General features: G+C 37.3%; 1 protein-coding gene across 1 annotated transcript in view; it reads left to right on the top strand.

Annotated features, from left to right (window-relative positions):
- Positions 1-26,350, top strand: part of VSIG10 (V-set and immunoglobulin domain containing 10) — a 188,114-nt gene that overhangs the window by 136,550 nt on the left and 25,214 nt on the right. Inside the window, exons 6-8 of the mRNA XM_053701681.1 lie at positions 350-460; positions 11,494-11,506; positions 18,687-18,859. Coding sequence (XP_053557656.1) covers positions 350-460; positions 11,494-11,506; positions 18,687-18,859 — 297 coding nt within the window. The remainder of the gene's footprint in view (positions 1-349; positions 461-11,493; positions 11,507-18,686; positions 18,860-26,350) is intronic.

The following is a 26,350-nucleotide window of genomic DNA, read 5'->3' on the forward strand; positions in this document are numbered from 1 at the left end:
GTTTAACCGATTTTTAATGCCTTAATTACATATTGTATACTGGCGATAACACAATTTGAGATATAAATGTGTCCCTTTGAATAAAATTCTAAAAGTCAAAATCAGGTGATAGTGTATATAAAAAAACAAACAAACTGCAGAACAGAATTCTGCATTTAAAATGTGTGGTAACCAATTTTTTTTAAATATTTTTCATGTTTCTTGTTATTCCTATATATATATAATATCTAAATGTCATATGTATAATTTGAGTACTGTAAGCATTTCGTGTTCTACATAAATGTACCTGCATTTTCTTTACCCTCTTAGAACATATTATAATAATGCTGCTGTTGTGCTTTCTCTCCAGAACCACATAACATTGTGGGATTAGTGTCTATTCTTCTGCTCCTGTTTTTGTTGGTGGTGGCCATAATCACAGGGACCATCTTATACTGTGACCCTCAAACATATCTGAAAGGTATAATCTTTATTTCATTAGATAGCTATATTAAAGTATATTATTGTTACTGAAATCTCAAGTAAGGCAGTTTTCTATGTAAACATATAAATCTCATGAAAAGCAAGACAACTGTCTAAGGGAACTATTTTTATAACTCTAGGGGTCTCCACTCAGATGAGATGATCTAAAATCGTCCTCCAGGACTGTAAGATCTCTTAAACAATTCTAGACAGGCAAATTTTGCTATACTTTTCTAAGGGGTTTTCTCCGCATTTTTGTATGTAGAGAAACAAGCCCAGTGCAATATATATAGCATTGCATGACATCAGAGTTTTGTTAAACTTAAACTTTGTGCTTTGTATTTTATATTACTTTAACCTTTAGATTGGGTCATGTTTAATTAAAATAAAAGTTGCACTTTCTCTTTTGTATTTTAATGCATTTAGATTCTGTATACAACAGTGAATTCACAAATTCTGATTATGCTTTTAAAGTTTCTGTGTTACTTTAACAAATTAGGATTTTACTTTGTATATTTTTGTGTACGTTTTAAAAATTGTATTGCACTTTGTATTTGTTATTATTAAGTGGGAGGGAGAGGGGAGTTCACAGTGTATCCCTGAAGCTCTCTCATAAAAAGCTGTAAGCATTTTACACAAGATTTATCTTAAAAGCTGTATGCAGGCGAAGTTTGATAAAATTCACAATACACTTAGTTAACTGACAGAAAAGCAACATATACTAATTAGAGGCGGAATGCAAGTTAAATTGTAGTGAAAATGTTTGTTTAATTTGTATTTTCTGCAAACTGAGACTTTATATCAGTCCCAGGTGCTAAGTTGTTAACTTCACTTTTCCCTGTGATATTTTGTATCCCAGAGAGGCTCAATACTTTCTATGGAAGGTATCTCTCATCTCTCTGAGACTTCCAGGTCCTGCCCTTTTCTTATAGAACTCAATTAGTTCAGCCCCTGTACACTATAATTTCTCTCCAAACTAGAGAATCTTTAATCATCAGGCTTATAGAAATAAATTAAGCTCTCTGGGTAACTAAAGTTGTCAGTTTTATATTAAATAGAAAAATACAAATAGTAATTTTGAAAAGATACACATAAAATATCAAAGTATTGAGTTACAGAATCTAAATGTTTTACACTTCAAAATAGAAAGTGCAAAACTTAAAGGACATAATCTGAAGTGTAATGATATATAAAATACAAAGCACACAGTGTATATGTAGCAGAACTGTCATGTCATGCAGTGTTATATTGCACAGGGCTTGTTTCTCCTTCACAAGCACAAATGCAGGTAAAGCCCCTTGGAGAAATATAGCAAAATCTGCCTTCTTAGAATCTTGTGAGGGCTCTTGCAGTGCTGGAGGATCAATTATATCATCTGGAGGATAATTTTATATCATCTCACCTGATCAGAGAGCTTTTTATTATCAGGCCTAAGGAGAGAAGGAAATGAAGAGACAGGAGGATTTAAATATGGATTGAGGATTTAAATTAGTGGAAAATCATGACCCTCTAATTCAGACATCCTCAAACTTGGCCCTTGAGAGGTTTTGGAACTACATTCCCCATGATGCTCAGCCAGCTGGCTGAGCATCATGGGAAATGTAGTTCCAAAACTACTGGAGGGCCAAGTTTGAGGATTACTGCTCTAATTGTATGTTTCAAAAACTAATATGGCAATATTTTTTTTATTATCCCCTGCAAGCCTAGAACCACCCTACACTCTCAAGTGCTTTATATTTCAATCAACTGCAAATCTGTTTGCTTTTGTTGTCCATTCAGAACTTATTAGTTTGATAATAAACTTATTTTATTAAAAACATACTAATTCCGGCACTTACTGCATTGTAAAAATAAAATAAAAAATACTGCATACTAAATTAATATTTTACAATACTTTAAAAGGGACAGTATAGTGTAAACGTAAAATGCACTTTTTCAGCATATTTGTTAGAATCCATTGCTATCGTACAGTCTGTTGGTATTGAGTGTGACATAAATTGACATGTGGTTAATATTCATGATAGCTCTTACTGCTAACGGGATCTGGTAGAAACTTGAGATAACGGAAATTATAATTTCTAGAAATGGAGTTAAAATGATCCTACATTAATAATCTTTTAAAGTGACCAGTATGTTCCCAATTAATTTTAGAATTTAACTGCTCTACTTACTTTTCCAAAATATGATTTAATGAGTTATAAAAATGTTTTACTTATGCTGTTCTGTGTATTCTCCCCTTTCACTTGAATTGTATTCTCTGTAGTGTAGTGACGTACAGAACTCTTTACATAGATGTACATTTTCACTGTACTCTTGATTAGGAAGGTGCGAATGAGGTTAAAGTGCAATTTGCTTGGTAGAACGAATAGTCCTGTGGACATTTTGTTTTGGACAATCGAATGTTAAGAATAAAAATCTATTATAATTCGGTAATCGAATGTTATTTCCAGTTTTCAAATGTTCATTTTTAGATCGAATATCCACATTCAAAATTTTACTATTCAATTCAAGTTTAATAGTTCATGTGGTAGGGAATTTAGTAAATTGATGCATAATAGATGCAAATATATCAATTCCAATTTTTATATTTCAAATATTTGATCATTCGATTCAAATTATGCAATATTCTTATTCGAAAAATTTAATCTAATATTACATTTAACCCCTTAACGACCAACAACGTATGGGGTACGTCCTGCAAAAAAATGCAGTTAACGACCAAGGACGTACCCCGTTTGTCGTTGGTCTTTGAAAGCATTGGAAGCGATCCTGATCGCTTCCAGCCGCTTTCATGTTATTGCAGTGATGCCTCAATATTGAGGCATCCTGCAATAACAGTTTTGAGTAGTCCGATGCAGAGAGAGCTACTCTGTGGCCCTCTCTGCATCGGCCATTGATGGCCGTGTTCGTTGGTGGGTGGGAGCTGATCCAGGGAGCTGGGTGGGCGGCCATCAGTGGAGGAGGGTGGCGTGATCGCGTGCGTGCGCGAGCGCGGGAACCCTACACTATGGAACAAGGTTAAGGTCACTGCTGGGCATAATACACGTGTGGTGCGCAGTGGCATTTAGCGGCATTATAATTACAAAAAGCAACGGCAAAGCCATATAGGTCTACTATTTCTGAACAAAGAGGATCCCAGAGAAGCATTTATGCCATAATTGCACAAGTTGTTTGTAAATAATTTCAGTGAGAAACCTAAAGTTTGTGAAAATGTGAACGATTTTTTTATTTGATCGCATTTGGCGGTGAAATGGTGCCATGAAATATACCAAAATGGGTCTAGATCAATGCTTTGGGATGTCTTCTAAAAAATATATATATATATATACATGTAAAGGGTTATTCAGGGATTCCTGAAATATATCAGTATTCCAATGTAACTGGCGCTAATTTTGAAAAAAAGTGGTTTGGAAATAGCAAAGTGCTACTTGTATTTATTGCCCTGTAACTTGCAAACAAAACAAAGAACATGTAAACATTGGCTATTTCTAAACTCAGGACAAAATTTAGCAACTATTTAGCATGGGTGTTTTTTGGTGGTTATAGATGTGTAACAGATTTTGGGGGTCAAAGTTAGAAAAAGTGTGTTGTTTTTCCATTTTTTTCTCATATTTTATAAACTTTTTAAAAGTATATTATAAGATATGATGAGAATAATGGTATCTTAAGAAAGTTCATTTAATGGCGTGAAAAACAGTATATAATATATGTGGGTACAGTAAATGAGTAAGAGGAAAATTACAGCTAAACACAAACACCGCAAAAATGTAAAAATAGCCTTGTCCCAAACGGACAGAAAATGGAAAAGTGCTGTGGTCATTAAGGGGTTAAAGATAGCATTAGAAATATTATTATTTTAAACAAATATTAGAATGTTGTGCAAACATTCAAAACAAATGAAAGAATGTGTTAAAATTTGTTTCATTTTTCGAATGTTACAAGATATCCTATCCCTACATTTGATACTTACTTTGTAAAATGTAATACAGCACAGGGGATAGTGTGCAAGCAAATGCTGACAAGTAAACCGTGAATTCGAAGAAGACTTCACTGTTTACTACGGCATTAGGACTCCCTTTGGACTGTACTGTGTATGCCACATACAAAACAGAGAGCCGTGCGACTGCCTTTAGGATTGGGTGCCAGAGCAGAATGTCAGGATCAGATTTTAAGGCTAGCATTGGAGGGGCTGGCGTCACAGCATTAGTAAATTTATACAAATGTATATAAAACAAAAAGCAAAAACCAGCATATAAATATGTACATGACATAAGTAATTATATCAGACTACACATAGCAAACAAGCCATCACTTTACGTATTCCCATTCTTAAAATGTTTGTTTTTATTTCATACTCACATTTTCGTGATTGTAAATCAGATAAATATTGGAAATTGTATCGTAGGAATTGGGGTTTTAACAGTTTGCCATAAAAGCTAAATCCCCCAAAAAACTGTATTTAAATAATTGCCATTTACACTATCTAGAACATTGTTTCACCATCTTCTTACATTAAAAGGAAGGAATATCATTCAGCAAACCTTGCTCTGAACAGTGTTGTTGTTGTTGTTGTATCCTTGTACCTTACAGTATATATGAACGTTTATTTATAAAGCGCCTACATTTTATGCAGCACTATTCAGAATACATTACATTCATTAATGGGCTACTAAACCCATTTTTTTTCTTTCATGATTCGGATAGAGCATGCAATTTTAAGCAACTTTCTAATTTACTCCTATTATCAATTTTTCTGAGTTCGATTGGTATCTTTATTTAAAAAGCAGGAATGAAAGCTTAGGAGGCGGCCCATTTTTGGTTCAGGACCCTGGATAGCGCTTGCCGATTGGTGGCTACATTTACTTATTTAAGAGAGTCAGTGATGCTACCTTGCTGGGATTTTAAAAGTTTGACTGTATTTCTTGCTGGGGAGTGAGATGTCTGGCTGTAGAACTTCCTGGGATTTTAAAAGTTTATCTATATTTCTTGCTGGGCAATGAGATATATACATATGTACAGTATATACATCTGAAATGTATTACAAATGCTACTAGTTGTAGTCTGCTAGTACACTATAAATTTTAGAATCACTATATGCTAAACTTTAATACACTTTTACACATTTCTTCTTTCTTTTTCCCGGTGTAAACAAATTACTCCTTACTTAGAAATAAAAATAGGATCATATAGTTTTATTTAGTGTTTTGTTTGTTTGATCTGTTGCATTATACAGTCATAAAGAAGAAAAACATAATCAAAATTAAAGGGACATTAAACCCAAAACAAATATTTCATGTTTCAGACAGAGAATACCATTTTAAACAACATTCCAATTTACTTCTATTATCTAATTTGCTTCACTCTTTAGATATCCTTTGTTAAATAGCAATGCACATGGTTGAGCCAATCACGAGGCAAATATGTGCAACCACCCATCAGAAGCTACTGAGCCTATCTAGATATGCTGTTTAGGAAGGAATATAAAGAGAATGAAGCAAATTAGATAACAGAAGTAAATTAGAAAGGTGTTTAAAATGGTATTCTCTATCTGAATCATGAAAGAAAAAAATTGGGTTTAATTTCCCTTTAAACACAAAAGAACCAACATAAGTGAACATATACATATAAAGCCTAAATAAGAGCACATTACCTAAATTATGCAAAATAAACTTTCCTTTGTGTGCTATTGGCAAAACTTTTAACAAACTATTCCAGTATTTGAGTAGGAATCTGCACAGAAAGTGTTAAAGGGAAAGTCTGACTCTACACCATAATTTTTATTGTATAAAAAGATGGATAATCCCTTTATTACCCATTCCTTAGTTTTGCATAACCAGCACTGTTATATTAATAAATTTTTTACCTCTGTGATTATCTTGTAGCTAAGCCTCTGCAGACTGCCCCCTTATTTCAGTTCTTTTGATAAACTTGCATTTTAACTAATCAATGCTAACTCCTATATAACTTCACAGGCATGAGCACCATGTTTTCTGTATGTCACACATGAACTAACGCCCTCCTAGTTGTGAAAAAATTTAAAAATGCTTTCAGATAATAGGCGGCCTTCAACGGCTAAGAAATTAACATATGAACCTCCTGGGTTTAGCTTTCAACTAAGAATATCAAGTGAACAAAGCAAAAGTGATGATAAAAATAAATTGGAAAGTTGTTTAAAATGACATGCCCTATCTGAATCATGAAACTTTATTTTTGACTAGACTGTCCACATTGCCATTTATGAAATACCTTATTCTTTGCTGCTGTAAAAAGGTAGGGCAAGATTACATATGCGGCGAGGCCGGGTTTTACGCGGTTTTGGTATCACATATACATCGCCGCATATAAATGCGGCACGTATATTTCACCCGTTGGCCGCAATTTTTACTCCCATAAGCTAACATAGAACCGCGTCGCAAATCGGTATCACATATTCAGTGCAAGGACTTAAGTGGCGAAAATGGATACATTTTACTCCATTTTCGCCTCGCCACACATAGGCAGGTGCAGCAAGCCTTGCGCTGAGTATGTGAGCACCATAACTCCCGTAACTGCCTGAAAATTTTAACTAACACCTAACGCATGCGCAATATCTATCTACCTCCTGAAAATAACTAACACCTAACGCATGCGCAATATCTATCTACCTGTCAACCGCAATCCCCCACCGCAATAACTAATAAAGTATATTAACCCCTAATCCGCCATTAAGCCACATTGCAATAAACCTAATAAAGTATTTGAACCCCTAATCCGCCAATAACCCACATCGCATTAAACCTAATAAAGTATATGAACCCCTAATCCGCCATTAACCCACATCGCAACAAGCCTAATAAATCTATTAACCCCTAATCCGCCAAACCCCCACAACGCAATAATCCTAATAAATCTATTAACCCCTAATCCGTCAAACCCACAACAAATAACACCCCCTAAATTAACCCCAATTACCTTAATTAAAAAAACACGAAGTTACAATTAAAATAAAAAAGCTAACATTACTTAAAAAAATAAAATAAAAATAAATTTAAATTAATCTAAGATTACAAAAAATAAAAAAGTCTAACATTGCATAAAATAATAAAACCAATTATAAAAAAAAACCAACTAATCCCTATGGAAATAAAAATCAGCAAATAGGATTTCAGTAGCTCTCATCTTGATGGCTGATTTGAATTTGAAGAATCAAATCAGCCAATAGGAATGCAAGGTCGCCATATTTAAACGCGTACCTTGAATTCACTATTCAGTGTATGGCGCCGATCGTACGAAGAGGATCCTCCACGCTCCATGGTTCCACGGTCGCCGGTCCTGCTCCGCGCTCATCTCCGCTCCGCGCCGGCTTGGTCCTGGATGAAGAAGGAAGAGGTCCCCTCTTGGAAAATGTCGTCCGCTTGGAAGAAGACTTCACCACCTGGAACAGGAACTTCTCCGCCGGACTTCAGGAACGGTGAGTACCTATTTGGGGGGTTAGACTTAGGCTTTTTGGTAAATGTATTTTTAAGTAATGTTAGCTTTTTTATTTTAATTATAATTTAGTATTTTTTAATTTAGGTAATTGGGGTTAATTTAGGGGTTGTTAGGTTAGGGGGTTAGTAATTTGATTTAGTTATTTGCGTTGCGGTGGTTTGGCAGATTAGGGGTTAATAGTTTTATTAGGTTTGTTGCAATGTGGGTTAATGGCGGATTAGGGGTTAATATACTTTATTAGGTTTATTGAGATGTGGGTTAATGCCAGATTAGGGGTTCATATACATTATTAGGTTTATTGCGATGTGGGTTAATGGCGGATTAGGGGTTCATATACTTTATTAGGTTAATTGCGATGTGGGTTAATGGCGGATTAGGGGTAATTATACTTTATTAGGTAGATCGCTATGTGGGTGAATTGTGGATTAGGGGTTAATAGTTTAATTAGGCTTATTGCGTTATGGTGGGTTGTCGGTTTAGGGGTTAATACTTTTATTATTAGTTCTGATGTGGGTTTGATGGCGGATATAGGGGTTTTACGTGTTGGGTTTATTTTTGGGAGGCAGGTTAGACTTTTACGGGAGATTTGACTTTTTTTTTCATTTTCTTAGTCGCCGGCAGTTTCTAAAGTGCCGTAAGTCACTGGCAACTCCAGAAGTGTGTATTCACGCACACTTCTGGACATCGCTAGTTTATCCGATTTACGGCACTTTATGAACTGCCAGCGGGGTTTATGTAATACCTCGATGTGCGAGGTGAAATTACAGGCGGCACCGGTTTCAGCAGTTGCGCTGAAGCTTGCGCCGTATATGTAATCTCGCACATCGAGGTATTACATAAACCCCGCTGGCAGTTCATAAAGTGCCGTAAATCGGATAAACTAGTGATGTAATCTAGTGGAAGACAATACTCCCAGCTGCCTTCCCCTGTGTGTGCAAGGGGCTTATAGCATGTAGGAGAGGAACTTCAATCTGTGCTAGAGATATTTGCAGAAGAAATAGTAAGGTTCTTATGCAACTTTACAGATCACTAGTTAGGCTTCATCTTTAGTATTGCGTGTAGTCATGGAGGCCATATCTCTATAAGGATATAAACAAATTAGAAACTGGGCAAAGGAAGGCTACTAGAATAGAACACAGTCTAAAAAAATAAAACTTAACAGGAGAGGTTCAATGACCTAAATATGTATAACGTAGGGGAGAGAAGGGAGAGAGATAATATGATAACAACTTTCAAGTATATTAAAGGGTTTATTAAGCTGACGCTGTGAGTATTTTTCATAAAAAGAAAAAGGGGTCATGATCTCAAGTTTAAGGGTAGTATATTCGGGAGTATTTTGCTGAAGCACTTCTTTACAGAAAGGGTGATTGATTCATGGAATAAACTTCCACAAGAGGTAGTAATAACAAACACTGTGGGGACTTCGAGAATTCCTGGGATAAGCAAGCGCTAGATAAGTTTATACTTTTAGGAAATATTGGGCCTATGGTTTTTATCTGCCGTCAAAATGTATGTTTCTATATGTGATTACATGCAAAACTTTCTGCTTTCCAGGAAGCTCACTCCCCACCTAGGGTTGCCACCTTGGCCATGTTTTCCTGGACATTGGACACTTATGGGTTATACATGCTGCAGGGTGTACAGAGGGAAACATGCATTGTGCTGCTAGACAGCACATGAATAGTGACCCTGGACAGCATTATTCATGTTCCTCCCTGCAAACCCTGCAGCATGTGTAACTCATAAGTGTCCAGGAAAACATGGCCGAGGTGACAACCCTATCCCCACTACTGTACAATGCATGTTAGGAAGTAGAACTACAGTGGCCCAGTACCAAGAGCAAAATAGTGAACTATAAATTCCATAATGCCATGTAACTCCTAGAATACTGTGCTTCTCCCTTTAAAAAATGAGCTACATTCAGGTGATTAAAAGAGAGAAAAAAGGCATTCAGTTTTTCCCCCAGCATTGTGTACTCCATTTAATTATTGTTTAGTGGATTACATTGCTTTCAATGGTGATAATTGTAAACAACAACAAATATTTAGGAAGCACAAACTATATTATATAAACTGAGAGATGTAAAGCACTAAAAAGGAAGTGTGGAAGCTTAACACCTGCTATTACATTATTATTAGCAATTTATGTTAAAGGGACATTCCAGACAAAATTGGAATCCACATGGATGCATTTCAGTTTTTAATAGAACCATTATTGTAATATGTATCCGCAAAATGCTTCTTGTAAAAGCTCAACCTGCTTAAAAAGTGTATTTATCACTGTTTTACTGCATTTTTCTCTGCATGTGAAGCATAGCTAGATATTCTTAGACTCACTGAACAAATGATGTGTTTAGAATGCTAGTGCACTAAGGTGCTTGTACCACCTGGTAATGACTCAATTTGTTAATTGATGACATGATACAGGCCCCACTTGCGCTCTGAGCAGCTGCAGTGTTTAAAACACTGGTGCACTGAGAATATCTAGCTATGCTTTACATGCACGTGCAGACAAAAATGTTAACTCTAAAACATTGATCATTTTTACTAGAAGCATTTTTGCCAATGCATTTATATTGCAAATATGTTTCTATTCAACAATGTAATTCATCTATATGCATTTCAATTTTGACTGAAATGTCCCTTTAACACAGCGTATGTGTTTAACACCTGTAAAGACATTACATACAATGAAAGTTGAGCTCCTGTGCTCTTCTAGATGAGAATACAGCTGGTGAGCCAACCAGGAACAGGTAAACGTGTGTATGCTCCAATAACACTCCATACTGCTTGTTTAACCCTTTTTAATAAGTTAAACAAATATTAAAAGTAATGCATTTTGAAAGTAAAATGCTCTAACAAATTATCAAATTATTTTTGCACCAGAATAGCCACTTTCAATTGTTTATCGGCTAGTTAGGGACTTATTTAGCAATTAAAGTATAAAGGGATAGGAACGTCAAAACTAAACTTGAATGATTCTGATAGAGCATGTCATTTTAAGGCACTTTAACATTCACTTTTATTTTCAAATGTACTTTTATCTTCTTGGTATCCTTTATTGAAAAAAGATTATGTACATAACCTGCACTACTAGGAGCTAGCTGGTGATTGCTGGCTACGCACATGTGCTTAATCCCTTTGCAGCAAGCAATAGGGCAACATTAAAATGCTCAAACATATTAGAGCATTTTCTTTTTGTACTTTTATCCTTTTAACTTTACTGTCCCTTTAAGCAAAGTGGTGCTGGCATTCTTTAGTGAGTCTGCAAGCTAGTGGTGATGATATCTTTATAAAATTATTTTACAGTAACCAAGACAAACATGCTGATGAAATTATTTAAAACATGGCAACAATCTTTGTTTTGATGAGGAATAATATCTAAAATGTATGCTATTATTAGTAGACTTTAAGATTATAACAGAGCTCTTGCAAATAATTAATTTGGTTTTTAACACGGAAGCCACAAACTATAAAATAATTGTGTAATTATCAATATTGAACTTGAACCTAATCTGTTTTCATTCTCTCTCTCATTTCTGCTTCTTCTGGGCAATGCCAGTTAACCCTTTCCGGTAAGTATAAACTACAATATTTAATTACTGATTTATTACAGTCTAGTCTATTTTTTTTTTTTTACAATCAGTGGAGAAGGCTTTTAACTAAGATGTCACCAAAATATTATCCAGTATTAGAAATCAGTTTAACATCCGAGCAGGGCATATTTGCTCACCACTCTGTCCTATAATAATGTCTCTTAAAGGGATACTAAACCCACATTTTTTCTTTAATGATTCAGATAGAGCATGCAATTTCTTTCATGTAATTAGCAAGAGTCCATGAGCTAGTGACGTATGGGATATACATTCCTACCAGGAGGGGCAAAGTTTCCCAAACCTTAAAATGCCTATAAATACACCCCTCACCACACCCACAATTCAGTTTTACAAACTTTGCCTCCTATGGAGGTGGTGAAGTAAGTTTGTGCTAGATTCTACGTTGATATGCGCTCCGCAGCAGGTTGGAGCCCGGTTTTCCTCTCAGCGTGCAGTGAATGTCAGAGGGATGTGAGGAGAGTATTGCCTATTTGAATTCAATGATCTCCTTCTACGGGGTCTATTTCATAGGTTCTCTGTTATCGGTCGTAGAGATTCATCTCTTACCTCCCTTTTCAGATCGACGATATACTCTTATAAATATACCATTACCTCTGCTGATTCTCGTTTCAGTACTGGTTTGGCTTTCTACTACATGTAGATGAGTGTCCTGGGGTAAGTAAGTCTTATTTTCTGTGACACTCTAAGCTATGGTTGGGCACTTTTTTAATAAGTTCTAAATATATGTATTCAAACATTTATTTGCCTTGACTCAGGATGTTCAACATTCCTTATTTTCAGACAGTCAGTTTCATATTTGGGATAATGCATTTGAATCAAATATTTTTCTTACCTTAAAGATTTGACTTTTTTCCCTGTGGGCTGTTAGGCTCGCGGGGGCTGAAAATGCTTCATTTTATTGCGTCATTCTTGGCGCTGACTTTTTTGGCGCAAAAAATCTTTTCTGTTTCCGGCGTCATACGTGTCGCCGGAAGTTGCGCCATTTTTGACGTTCTTTTGCACCAAAAAATGTCAGCGTTCCGGACGTGGCGTCATTTTTGGCGCCAAAAGCATTTAGGCGCCAAATAATGTGGGCGTCTTATTTGGCGCTAAAAAAAATATGGGCATCGCTTTTGTCTCCACATTATTTAAGTCTCATTATTTATTGCTTCTGGTTGCTAGAAGCTTGTTCACTGGCATTTTTTCCCATTCCTGAAACTGTCATTTAAGGAATTTGATCAATTTTGCTTTATATGTTGTTTTTTCTCTTACATATTGCAAGATGTCTCACGTTGCATCTGAGTCAGAAGATACTTCAGGAAAATCGCTGTCTGGTGCTGGAACTACCAAAGCTAAGTGTATCTGCTGTAAACTTTTGGTAGCTATTCCTCCAGCTGTTGTTTGTATTAATTGTCATGACAAACTTGTTAATGCAGATAATATTTCCTTTAGTAATGTACCATTACCTGTTGCAGTTCCATCAACATCTAATGTTCAGAATGTTCCTGATAACATAAGAGATTTTGTTTCTGAATCCATCAAGAAGGCTTTGTCTGTTATTCCTCCTTCTAGTAAACATAAAAAATCTTTTAAAACTTCTCTTTATACAGATGAATTTTTAAATGAACATCATCATTCTGATTCTAATGACTCTTCTGGTTCAGAGGATTCTGTCTCAGAGATTGATGCTGATAAATCTTCATATTTATTTATTTAAAATGGAATTTATTCGTTCTTTACTTAAAGAAGTACTAATTACTTTAGAAATTGAGGATTCTGGTCCTCTTGATACTAAAACTAAACGTTTAGATAAGGTCTTTAAATCTCCTGTGGTTATTCCAGAAGTTTTTCCTGTTCCTGGTGCTATTTCTGAAGTAATTTCCAGAGAATGGAATAATTTGGGTAATTTATTTACTCCTTCTAAACGTTTTAAGCAATTATATCCTGTGCCGTCTGACAGATTAGAATTTTGGGACAAAGTCCCTAAAGTTGATGGGGCTATTTCTACCCTTGCTAAACGTACTACTATTCCTACATCAGATGGTACTTCGTTTAAGGATCCTTTAGATAGGAAAATTGAATCCTTTCTAAGAAAAGCTTATCTGTGTTCAGGTAATCTTCTTAGACCTGCTATATCATTGGCTGATGTTGCTGTAGCTTCAACTTTTTGGTTGGAAACTTTAGTGCAACAAGTAACAGATCATGATTCTCATAATATTATTCTTCTTCTTCAACATGCTAATAATTTTATCTGTGATGCCATTTTTTATATTATCAGAGTTGATGTCAGGTTTATGTCTCTAGCTATTTTAGCTAGAAGAGCTTTATGGCTTAAAACTTGGAATGCTGATATGTCTTCTAAATCAACTCTACTTTCCATTTCTTTCCAGGGTAACAAATTATTTGGTTCTCAGTTGGATTCTATTATTTCAACTGTTACTGGTGGGAAAGGAACTTTTTTACCACAGGATAAAAAATCTAAGGGTAAAAACAGGGCTAATAATCGTTTTCGTTCCTTTCGTTTCAACAAAGAACAAAAGCCTGATCCTTCATCCTCAGGAGCAGTTTCAGTTTGGAAACCATCTCCAGTCTGGAATAAATCCAAGCCTTCTAGAAAAGCAAAGCCAGCTTCTAAGTCCACATGAAGGTGCTGAACTCATTCCAGCTCAGCTGGTAGGGGGCAGGTTACGTTTTTTCAAAGAAATTTGGATCAATTCTGTTCACAATCTTTGGATTCAGAACATTGTTTCAGAAGGGTACAGAATTGGTTTCAAGATAAGACCTCCTGCAAAGAGATTTTTTCTTTCCCGTGTCCCAGTAAATCCAGTGAAAGCTCAAGCATTTTTGAAATGTGTTTCAGATCTAGAGTTGGCTGGAGTAATTATGCCAGTTCCAGTTCTGGAACAGGGGATGGGGTTTTATTCAAATCTCTTCATTGTACCAAAGAAGGAGAATTCCTTCAGACCAGTTCTGGATCTAAAAATATTGAATCGTTATGTAAGGATACCAACGTTCAAAATGGTAACTGTAAGGACTATCTTGCCTTTTGTTCAGCAAGGGCATTATATGTCCACAATAGATTTACAGGATGCATATTTGCATATTCCGATTCATCCAGATCATTATCAGTTCCTGAGATTCTCTTTTCTGGACAAGCATTACCAGTTTGTGGCTCTGCCGTTTGGCCTAGCTACAGCTCCAAGAATTTTTACAAAGGTTCTCGGTGCCCTTCTGTCTGTAATCAGAGAACAGGGTATTGTGGTATTTCCTTATTTGGACGATATTTTGGTACTTGCTCAGTCTTTACATTTAGCAGAATCTCATACGAATCGACTTGTGTTGTTTCTTCAAGATCATGGTTGGAGGATCAATTCACTAAAAAGTTAATTGATTCCTCAGACAAGGGTAACCTTTCTGGGTTTCCAGATAGATTCAGTGTCCATGACTCTGTCTTGGACAGACAAGAGACGTCTAAAATTGATTTCAGCTTGTCGAAACCTTCAGTCACAATCATTCCCTTCGGTAGCCTTATGCATGGAAATTCTAGGTCTTATGACTGCTGCATCGGACGCGATCCCCTTTGCTCGTTTTCACATGCGACCTCTTCAGCTCTGTATGCTGAATCAATGGTGCAGGGATTACACAAAGATATCTCAATTAATATCTTTAAAACCGATTGTACGACACTCTCTAACGTGGTGGACAGATCACCATCGTTTAATTCAGGGGGCTTCTTTTGTTCTTCCGACCTGGACTGTAATTTCAACAGATGCAAGTCTCACAGGTTGGGGAGCTGTGTGGGGATCTCTGACGGCACAAGGAGTTTGGGAATCTCAGGAGGTGAGATTACCGATCAATATTTTGGAACTCCGTGCAATTTTCAGAGCTCTTCAGTCTTGGCCTCTTCTGAAGAGAGAATCGTTCATTTGTTTTCAGACAGACAATGTCACAACTGTGGCATACATCAATCATCAAGGAGGGACTCACAGTCCTCTGGCTATGAAAGAAGTATCTCGGATTCTGGTTTGGGCGGAATCCAGCTCCTGTCTAATCTCTGCGGTTCATATCCCAGGTATAGACAATTGGGAAGCGGATTATCTCAGTCGCCAAACGTTGCATCCGGGCGAATGGTCTCTTCACCCAGAGGTATTTCTTCAGATTGTTCAAATGTGGGAGCTTCCAGAAATAGATCTGATGGCGTCTCATCTAAACAAGAAACTTCCCAGGTATCTGTCCAGATCCCGGGATCCTCAGGCGGAAGCAGTGGATGCATTATCGCTTCCTTGGAAGTATCATCCTGCCTATATCTTTCCGCCTCTAGTTCTTCTTCCAAGAGTAATCTCCAAGATTCTGAAGGAATGCTCGTTTGTTCTGCTGGTAGCTCCGGCATGGCCTCACAGGTTTTGGTATGCGGATCTTGTCCGGATGGCCTCTTGCCATCCGTGGACTCTTCCCCTAAGACCAGACCTTCTGTCACAAGGTCCTTTTTTCCATCAGGATCTCAAATCCTTAAATTTAAAGGTATGGAGATTGAACGCTTGATTCTTGGTCAAAGAGGTTTCTCTGACTCTGTGATTAATACTATGTTACAGGCTCGTAAATCTGTATCCAGAGAGATCTATTATAGAGTCTGGAAGACTTATATTTCTTGGTGTCTTTCTCATCATTTTTCTTGGCATTCTTTTAGAATTCCGAGAATTTTACAGTTTCTTCAGGATGGTTTAGATAAAGGTTTATCCGCAAGTTCTTTGAAAGGACAAATCTCTGCTCTTTCTGTTCTTTTTCACAGAAAGATTGCTAATCTTCCTGATATTCATTGTTTTGTACAAGCTTTGGTTCGTATAAAACCTGTCATTAAGTCAATTTCTCCTCCTTTGGGTGTGGATTATTTTCAGCAGGAATTGGCTGTCTTTATTTTATCCCTCCCTCTCTAGTGACTCTTGCGTGGAAAGATCCACATCTTGGGTAGTCTTTATCCCATACGTCACTAGCTCATGGACTCTTGCTAATTACATGAAAGAAAACATAATTTATGTAAGAACTTACCTGATAAATTCATTTCTTTCATATTAGCAAGAGTCCATGAGGCCCGCCCTTTTTTGTGGTGGTTATGATTTTTTTGTATAAAGCACAATTATTCCAATTCCATATTTTATATGCTTTTGCACTTTTTTCTTATCACCCCACTTCTTGGCTATTCGTTAAACTGAATTGTGGGTGTGGTGAGGGGTGTATTTATAGGCATTTTAAGGTTTGGGAAACTTTGCCCCTCCTGGTAGGAATGTATATCCCATACGTCACTAGCTCATGGACTCTTGCTAATATGAAAGAAATGAATTTATCAGGTAAGTTCTTACATAAATTATGTTTTTAAGCAACTTTCTAATTTACTCCTATTATACATTTTTCTTCGTTCTTTTGCTATCTTTATTTTAAAAAAGCATGAATGTAAGGCTTGGAAGTCGGTTCATTTTTGGTTCAGTACCTGGGTTACGCTTGCTTATTGGTGGCTAAATAGACCTGAACCAAAAATGGGCCAGCTCCTAACCGTACATTCCTGCTTTTTCAAATAAAGATAGCAAGATAACTAAGAAAAATGTATAATAGGAGTAAATTAGAAAGTTGCTTAAAATTGCATGCTCTATTCGAATCACAAATGAAACAATTTGGGGTTAGTATCCCTTTAAGTAAACACCTAGTAATTACAGACCAGTTCTGTTGTGTTGCTATTTAATACCATATCTGCCAACAGTAAATGTTTTAAAAACAAATTAACATCCTTTTAACGGCAGTTAGTTTTCAATGGCCCAAATCCACTCACCTTTTTGCCTTATTTGGAGAAGTAAATCTGGGCTTTAGACCACAGACAACAAGGCTAGGAACTGTTATAAAGTTAGTATAAAAAGCATTGTATTGCAGCAGTTTTCTGATAAAGCCAATTAGGGATACATATGTAGCAGGGTTAGCATTAAGAAGTTTGCAGGGTAAATTTCAGGCAAATTAGAAATTGCTAAATTTTCAGAGCTAAATTACATGACAAGGGGACAAAATAAATAATGAAAATATATTGCAAAGTTGTTTCATTATGCATGACTAAACATTTTCCATACAAATCTCAGGTGTTTACTGTCCTTTTAGGAAGTGTGATTGTTCTGCACAAATTTACTAACAAACTTCAAGCTTTAATGTCATATTTTTTGGTCTGTCCCCTATAATAATGTTGCTTTTTTTAATGATGCTCTTTTCTTCAATGCATTTTGCATAGGGTTTAAATGTCACCACTAAAGATGTGATTGCATATTTATTGTGAATATTTAATAGTATTTCTATAATTTGGTAACCAGGCATTTGCAATCTTAAAGGGATATGAAACCCCCAAAAAATATTTTGTGATTCAGACAGAGCATCCCATTTTTTTAAAAATATTCCAGTTTACTTCAATTATCAAATTTGTTTTATTCCCATGTTATTCTTTTGTTTAAGAGATACCTAGGTAGGCATCTGGAGCACTACATGACAGGAAATAGTGCTGCCCTCTAGTGGTCTTGCAAATGGATAACAGTCTTGTAAAACTGTTGCCAAAAAGTGCTCTATAAATGGGCTGGTTTACGTCCCTGCTTTTCAACATAGGATGCCAAGAGCACAAAACAATTTAATAATGGAAGTAAATTAAAAAGTTGTTTAAAATTGCATGCTCTATCTGAATCATGAAAGCAACATTTGGGGCTTCATATCCCTGTAATAATAAAAATGATCATAATTCTGCACCTTTGCTGGAGACCCCCAGTGATAGTAGAGACAATTGGCATGTTTCATGCAGAATTAGTAGAGACAATTGTAGAGACAATTGGCATGTTTCATGCAGAATTAGTAGTCAGCAGACATAGTATACAATGGATTCTTAAGAGGGTATGTGATAAGTCGCTAAAATAGTGGTTTCCAGAGAACATATAAATTACTGAAGAGTTCCACAGAATAGCTGTAGAGCACACAAGTTGCTTTACAGGAGATTGATAGAATGGTATTGTAGTGTTCATTTGCTTTTTGAGATTAATCTAGAGTGAAATAACCTATTAGTAGTTGAGTAAACCAGTCACTAGAGAGTAATATATGTTGAGAAAAGTTTGGAGCTGTTTAATTACTAAATAATTGTTTGCAGCTCTGAAGCCACTGATCTCCTCGTGATAATTGACTCAGACGATGAAGAGGAAATGGTTGAAGTACAAAAACCACCAGAGATGGATGATGGTAAAGATGAAGTAATAAGTGATCCTTCACCTGCAAACAGATATATCAATAAACACCAAGTCATGTACCACCAACCCCCTAGCAGTAAGTATTTACAGAAAATTTAAAAAAACACATCACCAAAAAAATTAATGTGGACATTTTTCAAATCTAACACTTACTGCTGAAAGTTTTTTCTTAACAGTTTGACAATAAAAATCATACGCTTGTCTGAGAACAGAGAAGGACATTATACAACACTTTACTGGCAAAAGTAACTTTATATAGAGTAGTCATCTATACAATATTGTGGTCTAGTTTTTTTGAATACATGTGCTAGTTTTCTTACAACAATCTGCAGTTTAGACTAGCTCTCTCTACTGCCCTGCTTACCAGGATCATTTGGTAGAACCTGCTATCTAGAATCCAATACTTTGCTATCTAGTTATCTGCAGCAATGTCTCTCGTTTTTTGTGATATCACATAAAGGAGATATTTCTGTCATATAGGTGGCAAGAGTCCATGAGCATTTACATATGGGATATACATTCCTACCAGGAGGAGGCAAAGTTTCCCAAACCTCAAAAGCCTCTAAAAACCCCGCCCACCTCACACATACCTCCGTTTTTAATTTTGCCTCCATTGAAGGTGGTTGAAGCATGATGTTGTGCTTGATTTCTTCAGTGAAAGGCACTTCAGAGCATATTGAAACCCGGGTCCCCTCAGAGTACAGTCCTTGTCAGAGGGAAGTGGAAGGAGTACTGCCTCATGACACCATGTTTTCGCCTCAAGGGAAATCTTTTCTGGAATTCTCTGTAAATTCGTTCACAGGGATCTTCTTTACAGATCAACATTATACTCCTATTTCATTACCTCTGATATATATATATATATATATATATATATATATATTTGTAGATCTGGGGTCAAAGCACTCACTGTAAGTGTGTATTGTCTGGGTGCACACTATGGTAGATAGGTAGAAACTTCAAGGAAAGAAGAGGCACTCACAGGACTTGGTTAACATACATTTTATTAGTTTTTCATCAATAAGGGTTTAGTCAACATTTCGGTTCTCACAGGGACCTATGTTCAACAGTGAGCGCTGAACATATCAGACATGCTTGTATTAAGAAACAGTCTTGGCAAAGGTCCCTGTGAGGACCGAAACATTGACTGAACCCTTATTGATGAAAAACTAATAAAATTTATGTTAACCAAGTCCTGTGAGTGCCTGAGGGTCCTGCAACGCCTCACAAATATATCCAAATAGAACAATTGGTGTCAGCACTGTTTCTTCAAAAAAAGATAGTCTTTATTATGGTGACATACAAGAAGGACAGCAACATTTTTTTGGGTCACTATTTTTATATATATATATGTCCCAGGGAAAGATATTCACTTTTTTCCAATAAATTTTATTGCTGCACTACAGAATTTTAAACTGTATGCTTGGCCCAAACTTTTCTTTTATACACACAAGCACTCATGCCACATTTTTTATGTCATTTGATAAGCGCGTCATCAAATTGCGCCTTGCTCGTGCACTCCTTGTTTTCGTGCCAATAATTATCTTCTGCTCCTTAAAAAGCACATCACCACGACCAGATCTCGCCGTAAATCAGCAGCCATCCGTACACAGGGGGCTAATACAAGTGTCTCTATTTATGCATTTACAAGCCTGTTACATTGTATCATTGATGCGGCTTTAACACTTTGTTTTTTAAACATTTAACACAGTTTAAAATTGTGCAATCTCACTTTATAGTTTTCTAAGCTACATTAGTTTTTAGTGCTTTATCGTCTTTTACAAACGCTATACAGGGGGGTCATTTTTTTTTTTTTTACCATACCACAAAAAGCTTGCCTTATAAAGGGGACACTAATAAGTAATTATTGCAATAAATGTTCCTTTATTTTTGCCATAATGGAGCACCACCAACCTGTCCCTGAAGTTACCATAGGAACTGAGTCTGATGAACACCTTTCTACCAAAGCTAAGTGTGCTTATTGTAAAACAACTGAAGTAGCTTCTACAGCTCATTTATGTGGCTCATTCTTAGATTTTCTTTATCGCATACCAATCAATCTAATTATGTTTCTATGTGTACTAATGCATCTACAGTTTCCTCCTTACAGATGGTTACAGATGGTTGCAGATGGTGTACCCCAGCAATTAAAAAGTGTATTGCTACTGCCATCATGAAGGCCCTAGCTGCACTACAACCTTCAAATTAGCAAAAAAAAAAGGTCAGTTCAAAATTTACCTTCTACTAGTAATATAAGTACTGACCAACAAAATACTGAACTATCTTCGAATGATGAGGAATCCTCTAATAGTGAGGCTCCATCATTGGACGTAGAACCTGATAATTCCTCCTTTTTATTTAAAATTGAATATATCCATTCTCTCTTGAAGGAAGGATTAGTCACTTTTGGGACTGAATAAGCTATACCTTCTGATGATAAACCCTGTAATCGTTGAACTCAGTATATAAAACTGTTGTCAAGCTCCCTGAGATTTTCCCTATACCTGATGCTGTCTCTGATATGATTGCTAAGGAATTGTCTAAACCAGGTGTCTCTCTTAACCCTTCTTCAAGGTTTAAAAAATGATATCCTTTACCTGCTGCTAACTTAGAATTGTGGGAAACCGTTCCCAAAGTTGATGTGGCCATTTCCACTCTAGCTAAGTGCACTACTATTCCTTTAGAAGACTTATAAAGACCCTTTAGATAGAAAACTTGAATCTTATCTAAGAAGGGCATATTTACATACTGGCTATATCTATTGCTGACGTAGCTACTGCTTCTACTTTCTGGTTATTCAGTCTAGCTCAGCAGTTGCCTCTTGACCCCCGAGTGTTCTAATCTCTTGAATTTACTTCAAAATACAAATAATTTTATTTGTGATGCAATATTTAATATCATGAAAATTAACATAAAAATATGTCTTTAGCTATTCTTGCCAGAAGAGCTTTATGGCTTAAATCATGTAATGCTGATATGATATATAAAACTAGATTACTTTCTCTCTCTTTCCAAGGAAATCATTTATTTGGGTCTCAACTGGATTCTATTACCTCTACTATTACTGGAGGTAAGGTAGTTTTTCTTCCCCAGGACAAAAATTCAAAAGGGAAATTCAAAGCTCCCAATCATTTTCGTTCCTTTCGTCAAAACAGAGAACATAAAACTGACTCCTATCCTAAATCTTCTTGCTAAGTTTGTGGACCTTCTTCAAACTGGAATAATTCTATGCAGAACAAGAAACCTAATCCAGCCCCTAAGGCCTCATGAAGGTACGGCCCCCAACCCAGTTCCACTGGTTGGGGGCAGATTAAACTTTTTTCAAGAATCTTGGCTAGACTTGAATTGGATTCAGAATAAGACTTAATACAGGAAGGTTTTTTTCTCACCCATATTCCAACACATCCAGTGAAAGCTCAGGCATTTCTAAAATCTGTCTCAGATCTGAAAAATATGGGAGTAATTGTTCCTTTACAGGAACAGGGGATGGGATTTAATTCCAATCTATTCGTTGTACCAAAGAAGGAAAATTCTTTCACAACAATTCTGCATCTGAAAATTCCAAACAAATTTGTAAGAATTCCAACTTTCAAGATGGAAACTATAAGGACTATTCTGCCTTTTGTTCAACAAGGTCACTTTATGCCCTCAATAGATTTAAGGAGACTTACGTTCACATCCAAATTTACCCAGACCATTACTAGTTCCCAAGGTTCTCTTTTCTGGAAAAGCATTATCATTTTCTTCAAAAATGGAAAGAGTCCACAGTTGCATTCATTACTTTTGGGAATTCAGAACCTAGCCACCAAGAGGAGGCAAAGACACCCCAGCCAAAGGCTTAAATATTCTTCCCTCATCCCTCAGTCATTCTTTGCCTTTCGTCCCATGAGGTTGGCAGAGAAATGTCAGAAGTTTTCGATAGTCTCTTATGGAGGGTATGGGACTACAGTTTTAAGTAGTCCTGTTGGCCTCTCAGTGAGAACATGGGTGAAAGTTAGAGTCCGGAGATGCAAGGAGAGTCTTTCTGCGAAACCATCCTGACTCATATTAACAGCTCCACAAGCAATCGGCGTTGACGAGTTTCGCTGCCTGCTTTTTTCTCTCAAGTCCATGGCAGAAGCGACACTACTAACTGTCACACTTGAAGGGCCGTGTTCCTGTTCCATGGCTTAGATTCCGGTAAGATCGTTTCATTTTACTTTCATCATGGATGTGTTGTAATTTCAACTGTTTACCCGAGAGGGGCTACAACCTTTCGTGGATAACGTTAACATAGGGTCTCAGTGAGGCTCCTTTTTGTATCTAGGAATCAAGGGTTAATATCTCCTGAGGGGGATTATTGAACAGGGGGGTTTATAATCATGTTTGTTATGTGATTCTGTCTGCTACTGTGTAGTGTTGCTTCGGCTCATGGCTATTTTGGAAAATAACAGCCTATGTCTAATGACGCGGCCTTTTCGGACGGGCGCTCTTTTGCATGGACTACACAGTTTACCTTGTGACTCCATTTCCGTTTTCCTGACCGCATGGCGACGGAGAAATCATGGTCCGCTGGTGTCTGGTTCTCTGGAGGCGGCAGTGTCCCAGTTATGGAGGATTCTTGGAGACAGATGTCTTTGATTCATACTCTACTTCTTGCGAAGAATATGAATTGGCCTGGGTGATACATGCCCATCAGATATGTTCCGAATGCCATTTTAGAGTGCTCTGTCCCTGGGGTTTCGGGGAATCGGGTGCCCACTGAGTTATCTGTCTCTGGGGATTCTATTTCTCATGAGACGAGTTCCTTAGCATCAACTCTTACTACGCATGCAGGTAACCCAAACATACTTATCCTTTCTAGGGAGTGTGGCCTGTTCCCACCGGAGGTTACAACACGGTTCTGCATGGCCATATCTTTGGTGCTGGCGCATCTGCACCTCCCGCTTATGATATTGTCCGTGTTTCATTAACCAGGGCTCGTCAGGCGTGGGATCGCCTGGTCCACTTCAGCCTTTCGGGGGAGCGACTGCCCCTGTGGCATCAGGGGGTCAACCTTTGGGGCCGGTGTTTCCTTTTGTCCCGGCAGAGGTATGTTGCGCCTATTGTTATAGACTGGCACACCTTCATGTCCTACTAAGGCACGTTTTTGGTGTTGCTGGAGGATCCCATGCTTAATGGGCCTTGGGATTCTTAGTCTTACTCTTTGACTGGCTTGCATTAATAGACATAAGGGGATGAAGTAGTCTTCTTATAGTCTTTGTTATTTGTGTATCCTTTTCCAGTTCTGAGCTTGGAAGTCTCGGACCCCTCTTGGGCTGGTCCTGCGGGTCTGTCCGTTCTTCCTGGGCAGGGCCGGATTTCCCATTAGGCACAGTAGGCATGTGCCTACAGGCGCCTTGCAGTGAGGGGCGCCTGCCTGTCAATAATAAAAAAAAAAAAAAAAAAAAAAAAAAAAAATTTTTTTTTTTTTTTTTTTTTTTTTTATGAGGGCATTTATTTTAGTAAGAATTGTGCTGCCAGGTGCCTACAAAGTCGAGTGTTTCATTGGGAATATGTTACAGCAGTTGAGGGAGCCATGAAGGAGAGAGGGGCAAAGATTAAAACTAAACCCCTCCCATTGAATTTCTAAATTCTAATTTTAAACACATTTGTTGACCCCTGGATTACATATAATCTACAACATTCCATGTTTTCCTTTGAGAGCAACATCATATGATATTTATATTTCAGAACAAAATAAATGTAACATCTGTGTGTGTTTGTACCAAAAATATCAGAGTTTACAAGATTTTTTTCCCTACATTTTATATTTTCTTCCACTGGCTGCACAGGTTGTTGATGGTGATGAGCTTGCATGCTGCTAGTTTTAATATTGCTATTGTTTACACAAAACTGTGTTTGACTCCAACAAAATGTTAAGCACATAGTCAAAGTCATCTCCAGAAAAGCAATACACTAATGGCTTGTCAATAAACATGTCCTATGAGCCCATCTGGGTCTGCACAGATGTGTATTGCTGTCTCAGAACTGACATTGACTATGTGTTTAACTCTTTTGCAAGAGGCTAACACACTTCTCTGCAAGCACTAGTGCAATAATAAAATGCCCAGCAAACTGTCACATTTGATGTCCCTTTAAATAGGGTTTTCTTTAGAATATTTTGCATTAAAAGTTTAACATGATTTGTTTTTGTTATACATAATAGAAATTGTATGGCCATTTGAGTCAAGTGAATATTGATTTTTGGTGTAGCTTCCATTACAACAAATATTGCAATTGGTGTGTGTATTTGTGTATCTCCATAAAAGGGAAAATGTAATTTTACATCTAATATTTATTTTTAGTTGTCCTAAATAATAATAAAAAAAAGTCCTCATTTTTTCCACTTTTTTCTAGGGGGGGTGGGGGGGGTGGGGGGGGGCGCTTCAGGTTTTTGTGCCTACAGGCACCTGAGATGTAAATCCGGCCCTGTTCCTGGGCGATAACCTATGGGTTGCCTTATCTTTTATTATCATCCGGTTAGGATTATTTTTATTTGGTCTAAAGCTCATGTTGTGGTGTGATGTTTCCTTCAGGAACTTTCCTCTCTGGAATTGATATTTGCGAATTTGTGGTTGCACTGTTTACAAAAGTCTGTCTAACTGTTCTTTATCCCTCCATCGAGGGAGACTCTGTGGCCTTGACAGTGCTGGGGCCCTTGGTTTCAGGCTGGTCCTGACTGGGTACAAATCCATCTGTCTTCGAGGTCTAGTTCAGACACGTGGCACCTTTTTTTATTTCCTGTTAGTCCGGTGAGGGCGCCTAGTGATCACAATATGATTTGTGTGATTGTCTTGTTTTATTTTACAAGCTTCAACTAGCATCCTGAGAGGACTTGAGGGTCAGTGGTTGCTTAGGGCTATAGGGGATTGGTTCAGTCCTCATTCGCCTTTCAATCTAGTGGGCCGGGACTCCATCGAGATCCGCGGCGACATGCTCAGTTGTTTCCAAATTTTTCGGGAACTAGAGAGTTCCTTCCAGTTGTGGGATGGAGGCTTGGAGGATTTAGGTCCTTCATACCGCCGTTATTATGGTTTTGCCTTTCATGGTCTCTTTGGAAGTGTCCTTTTAGGACTTGTTCCTTTTAGAGGTTCTCTTCCTTTGGGTCAAGACTTTCTGGTCTGTTTTTTTTGGCGGCTTTGGCCGCTGAATTAGGAAGTGAAGGCCGTGAGGCTCTGTCTTTCTTCAGGAGTTAGTTGTCTCCATATCAGGGGCGATAGGAGGTGTTGTCTCTTTTTCCAAGCTTTTTGCTTAGGGGATGTTTTTCTGCCTGGGTTCAGGATGCTTTGCATTCTTCTTCCTTGGGTGTGGTCCTCTGGAACGTTAATCTGAAAGGATTATGGAGACTAGCCTTTCTTTCTACTCTCTTTCGGGTGACTGTTCTCGTTTTCATTTTCCTTAGTGCTGCCCTTGGGGCCTTTGGACTCTAGAGAAATTGCTTGACTTTGTCGCGGCCTAGTACCTTGCTGGGGGGTGTTGACCTCTGACAGCGAGTCCTGTACCCGTTCTCTGGGTTTCCTGGTTCTCATCCCCTGTGAGGTCTGAT

The sequence above is a fragment of the Bombina bombina genome, chromosome 2, assembly GCF_027579735.1.
Source record: "Bombina bombina isolate aBomBom1 chromosome 2, aBomBom1.pri, whole genome shotgun sequence".
Lineage (NCBI taxonomy): Eukaryota > Metazoa > Chordata > Amphibia > Anura > Bombinatoridae > Bombina > Bombina bombina.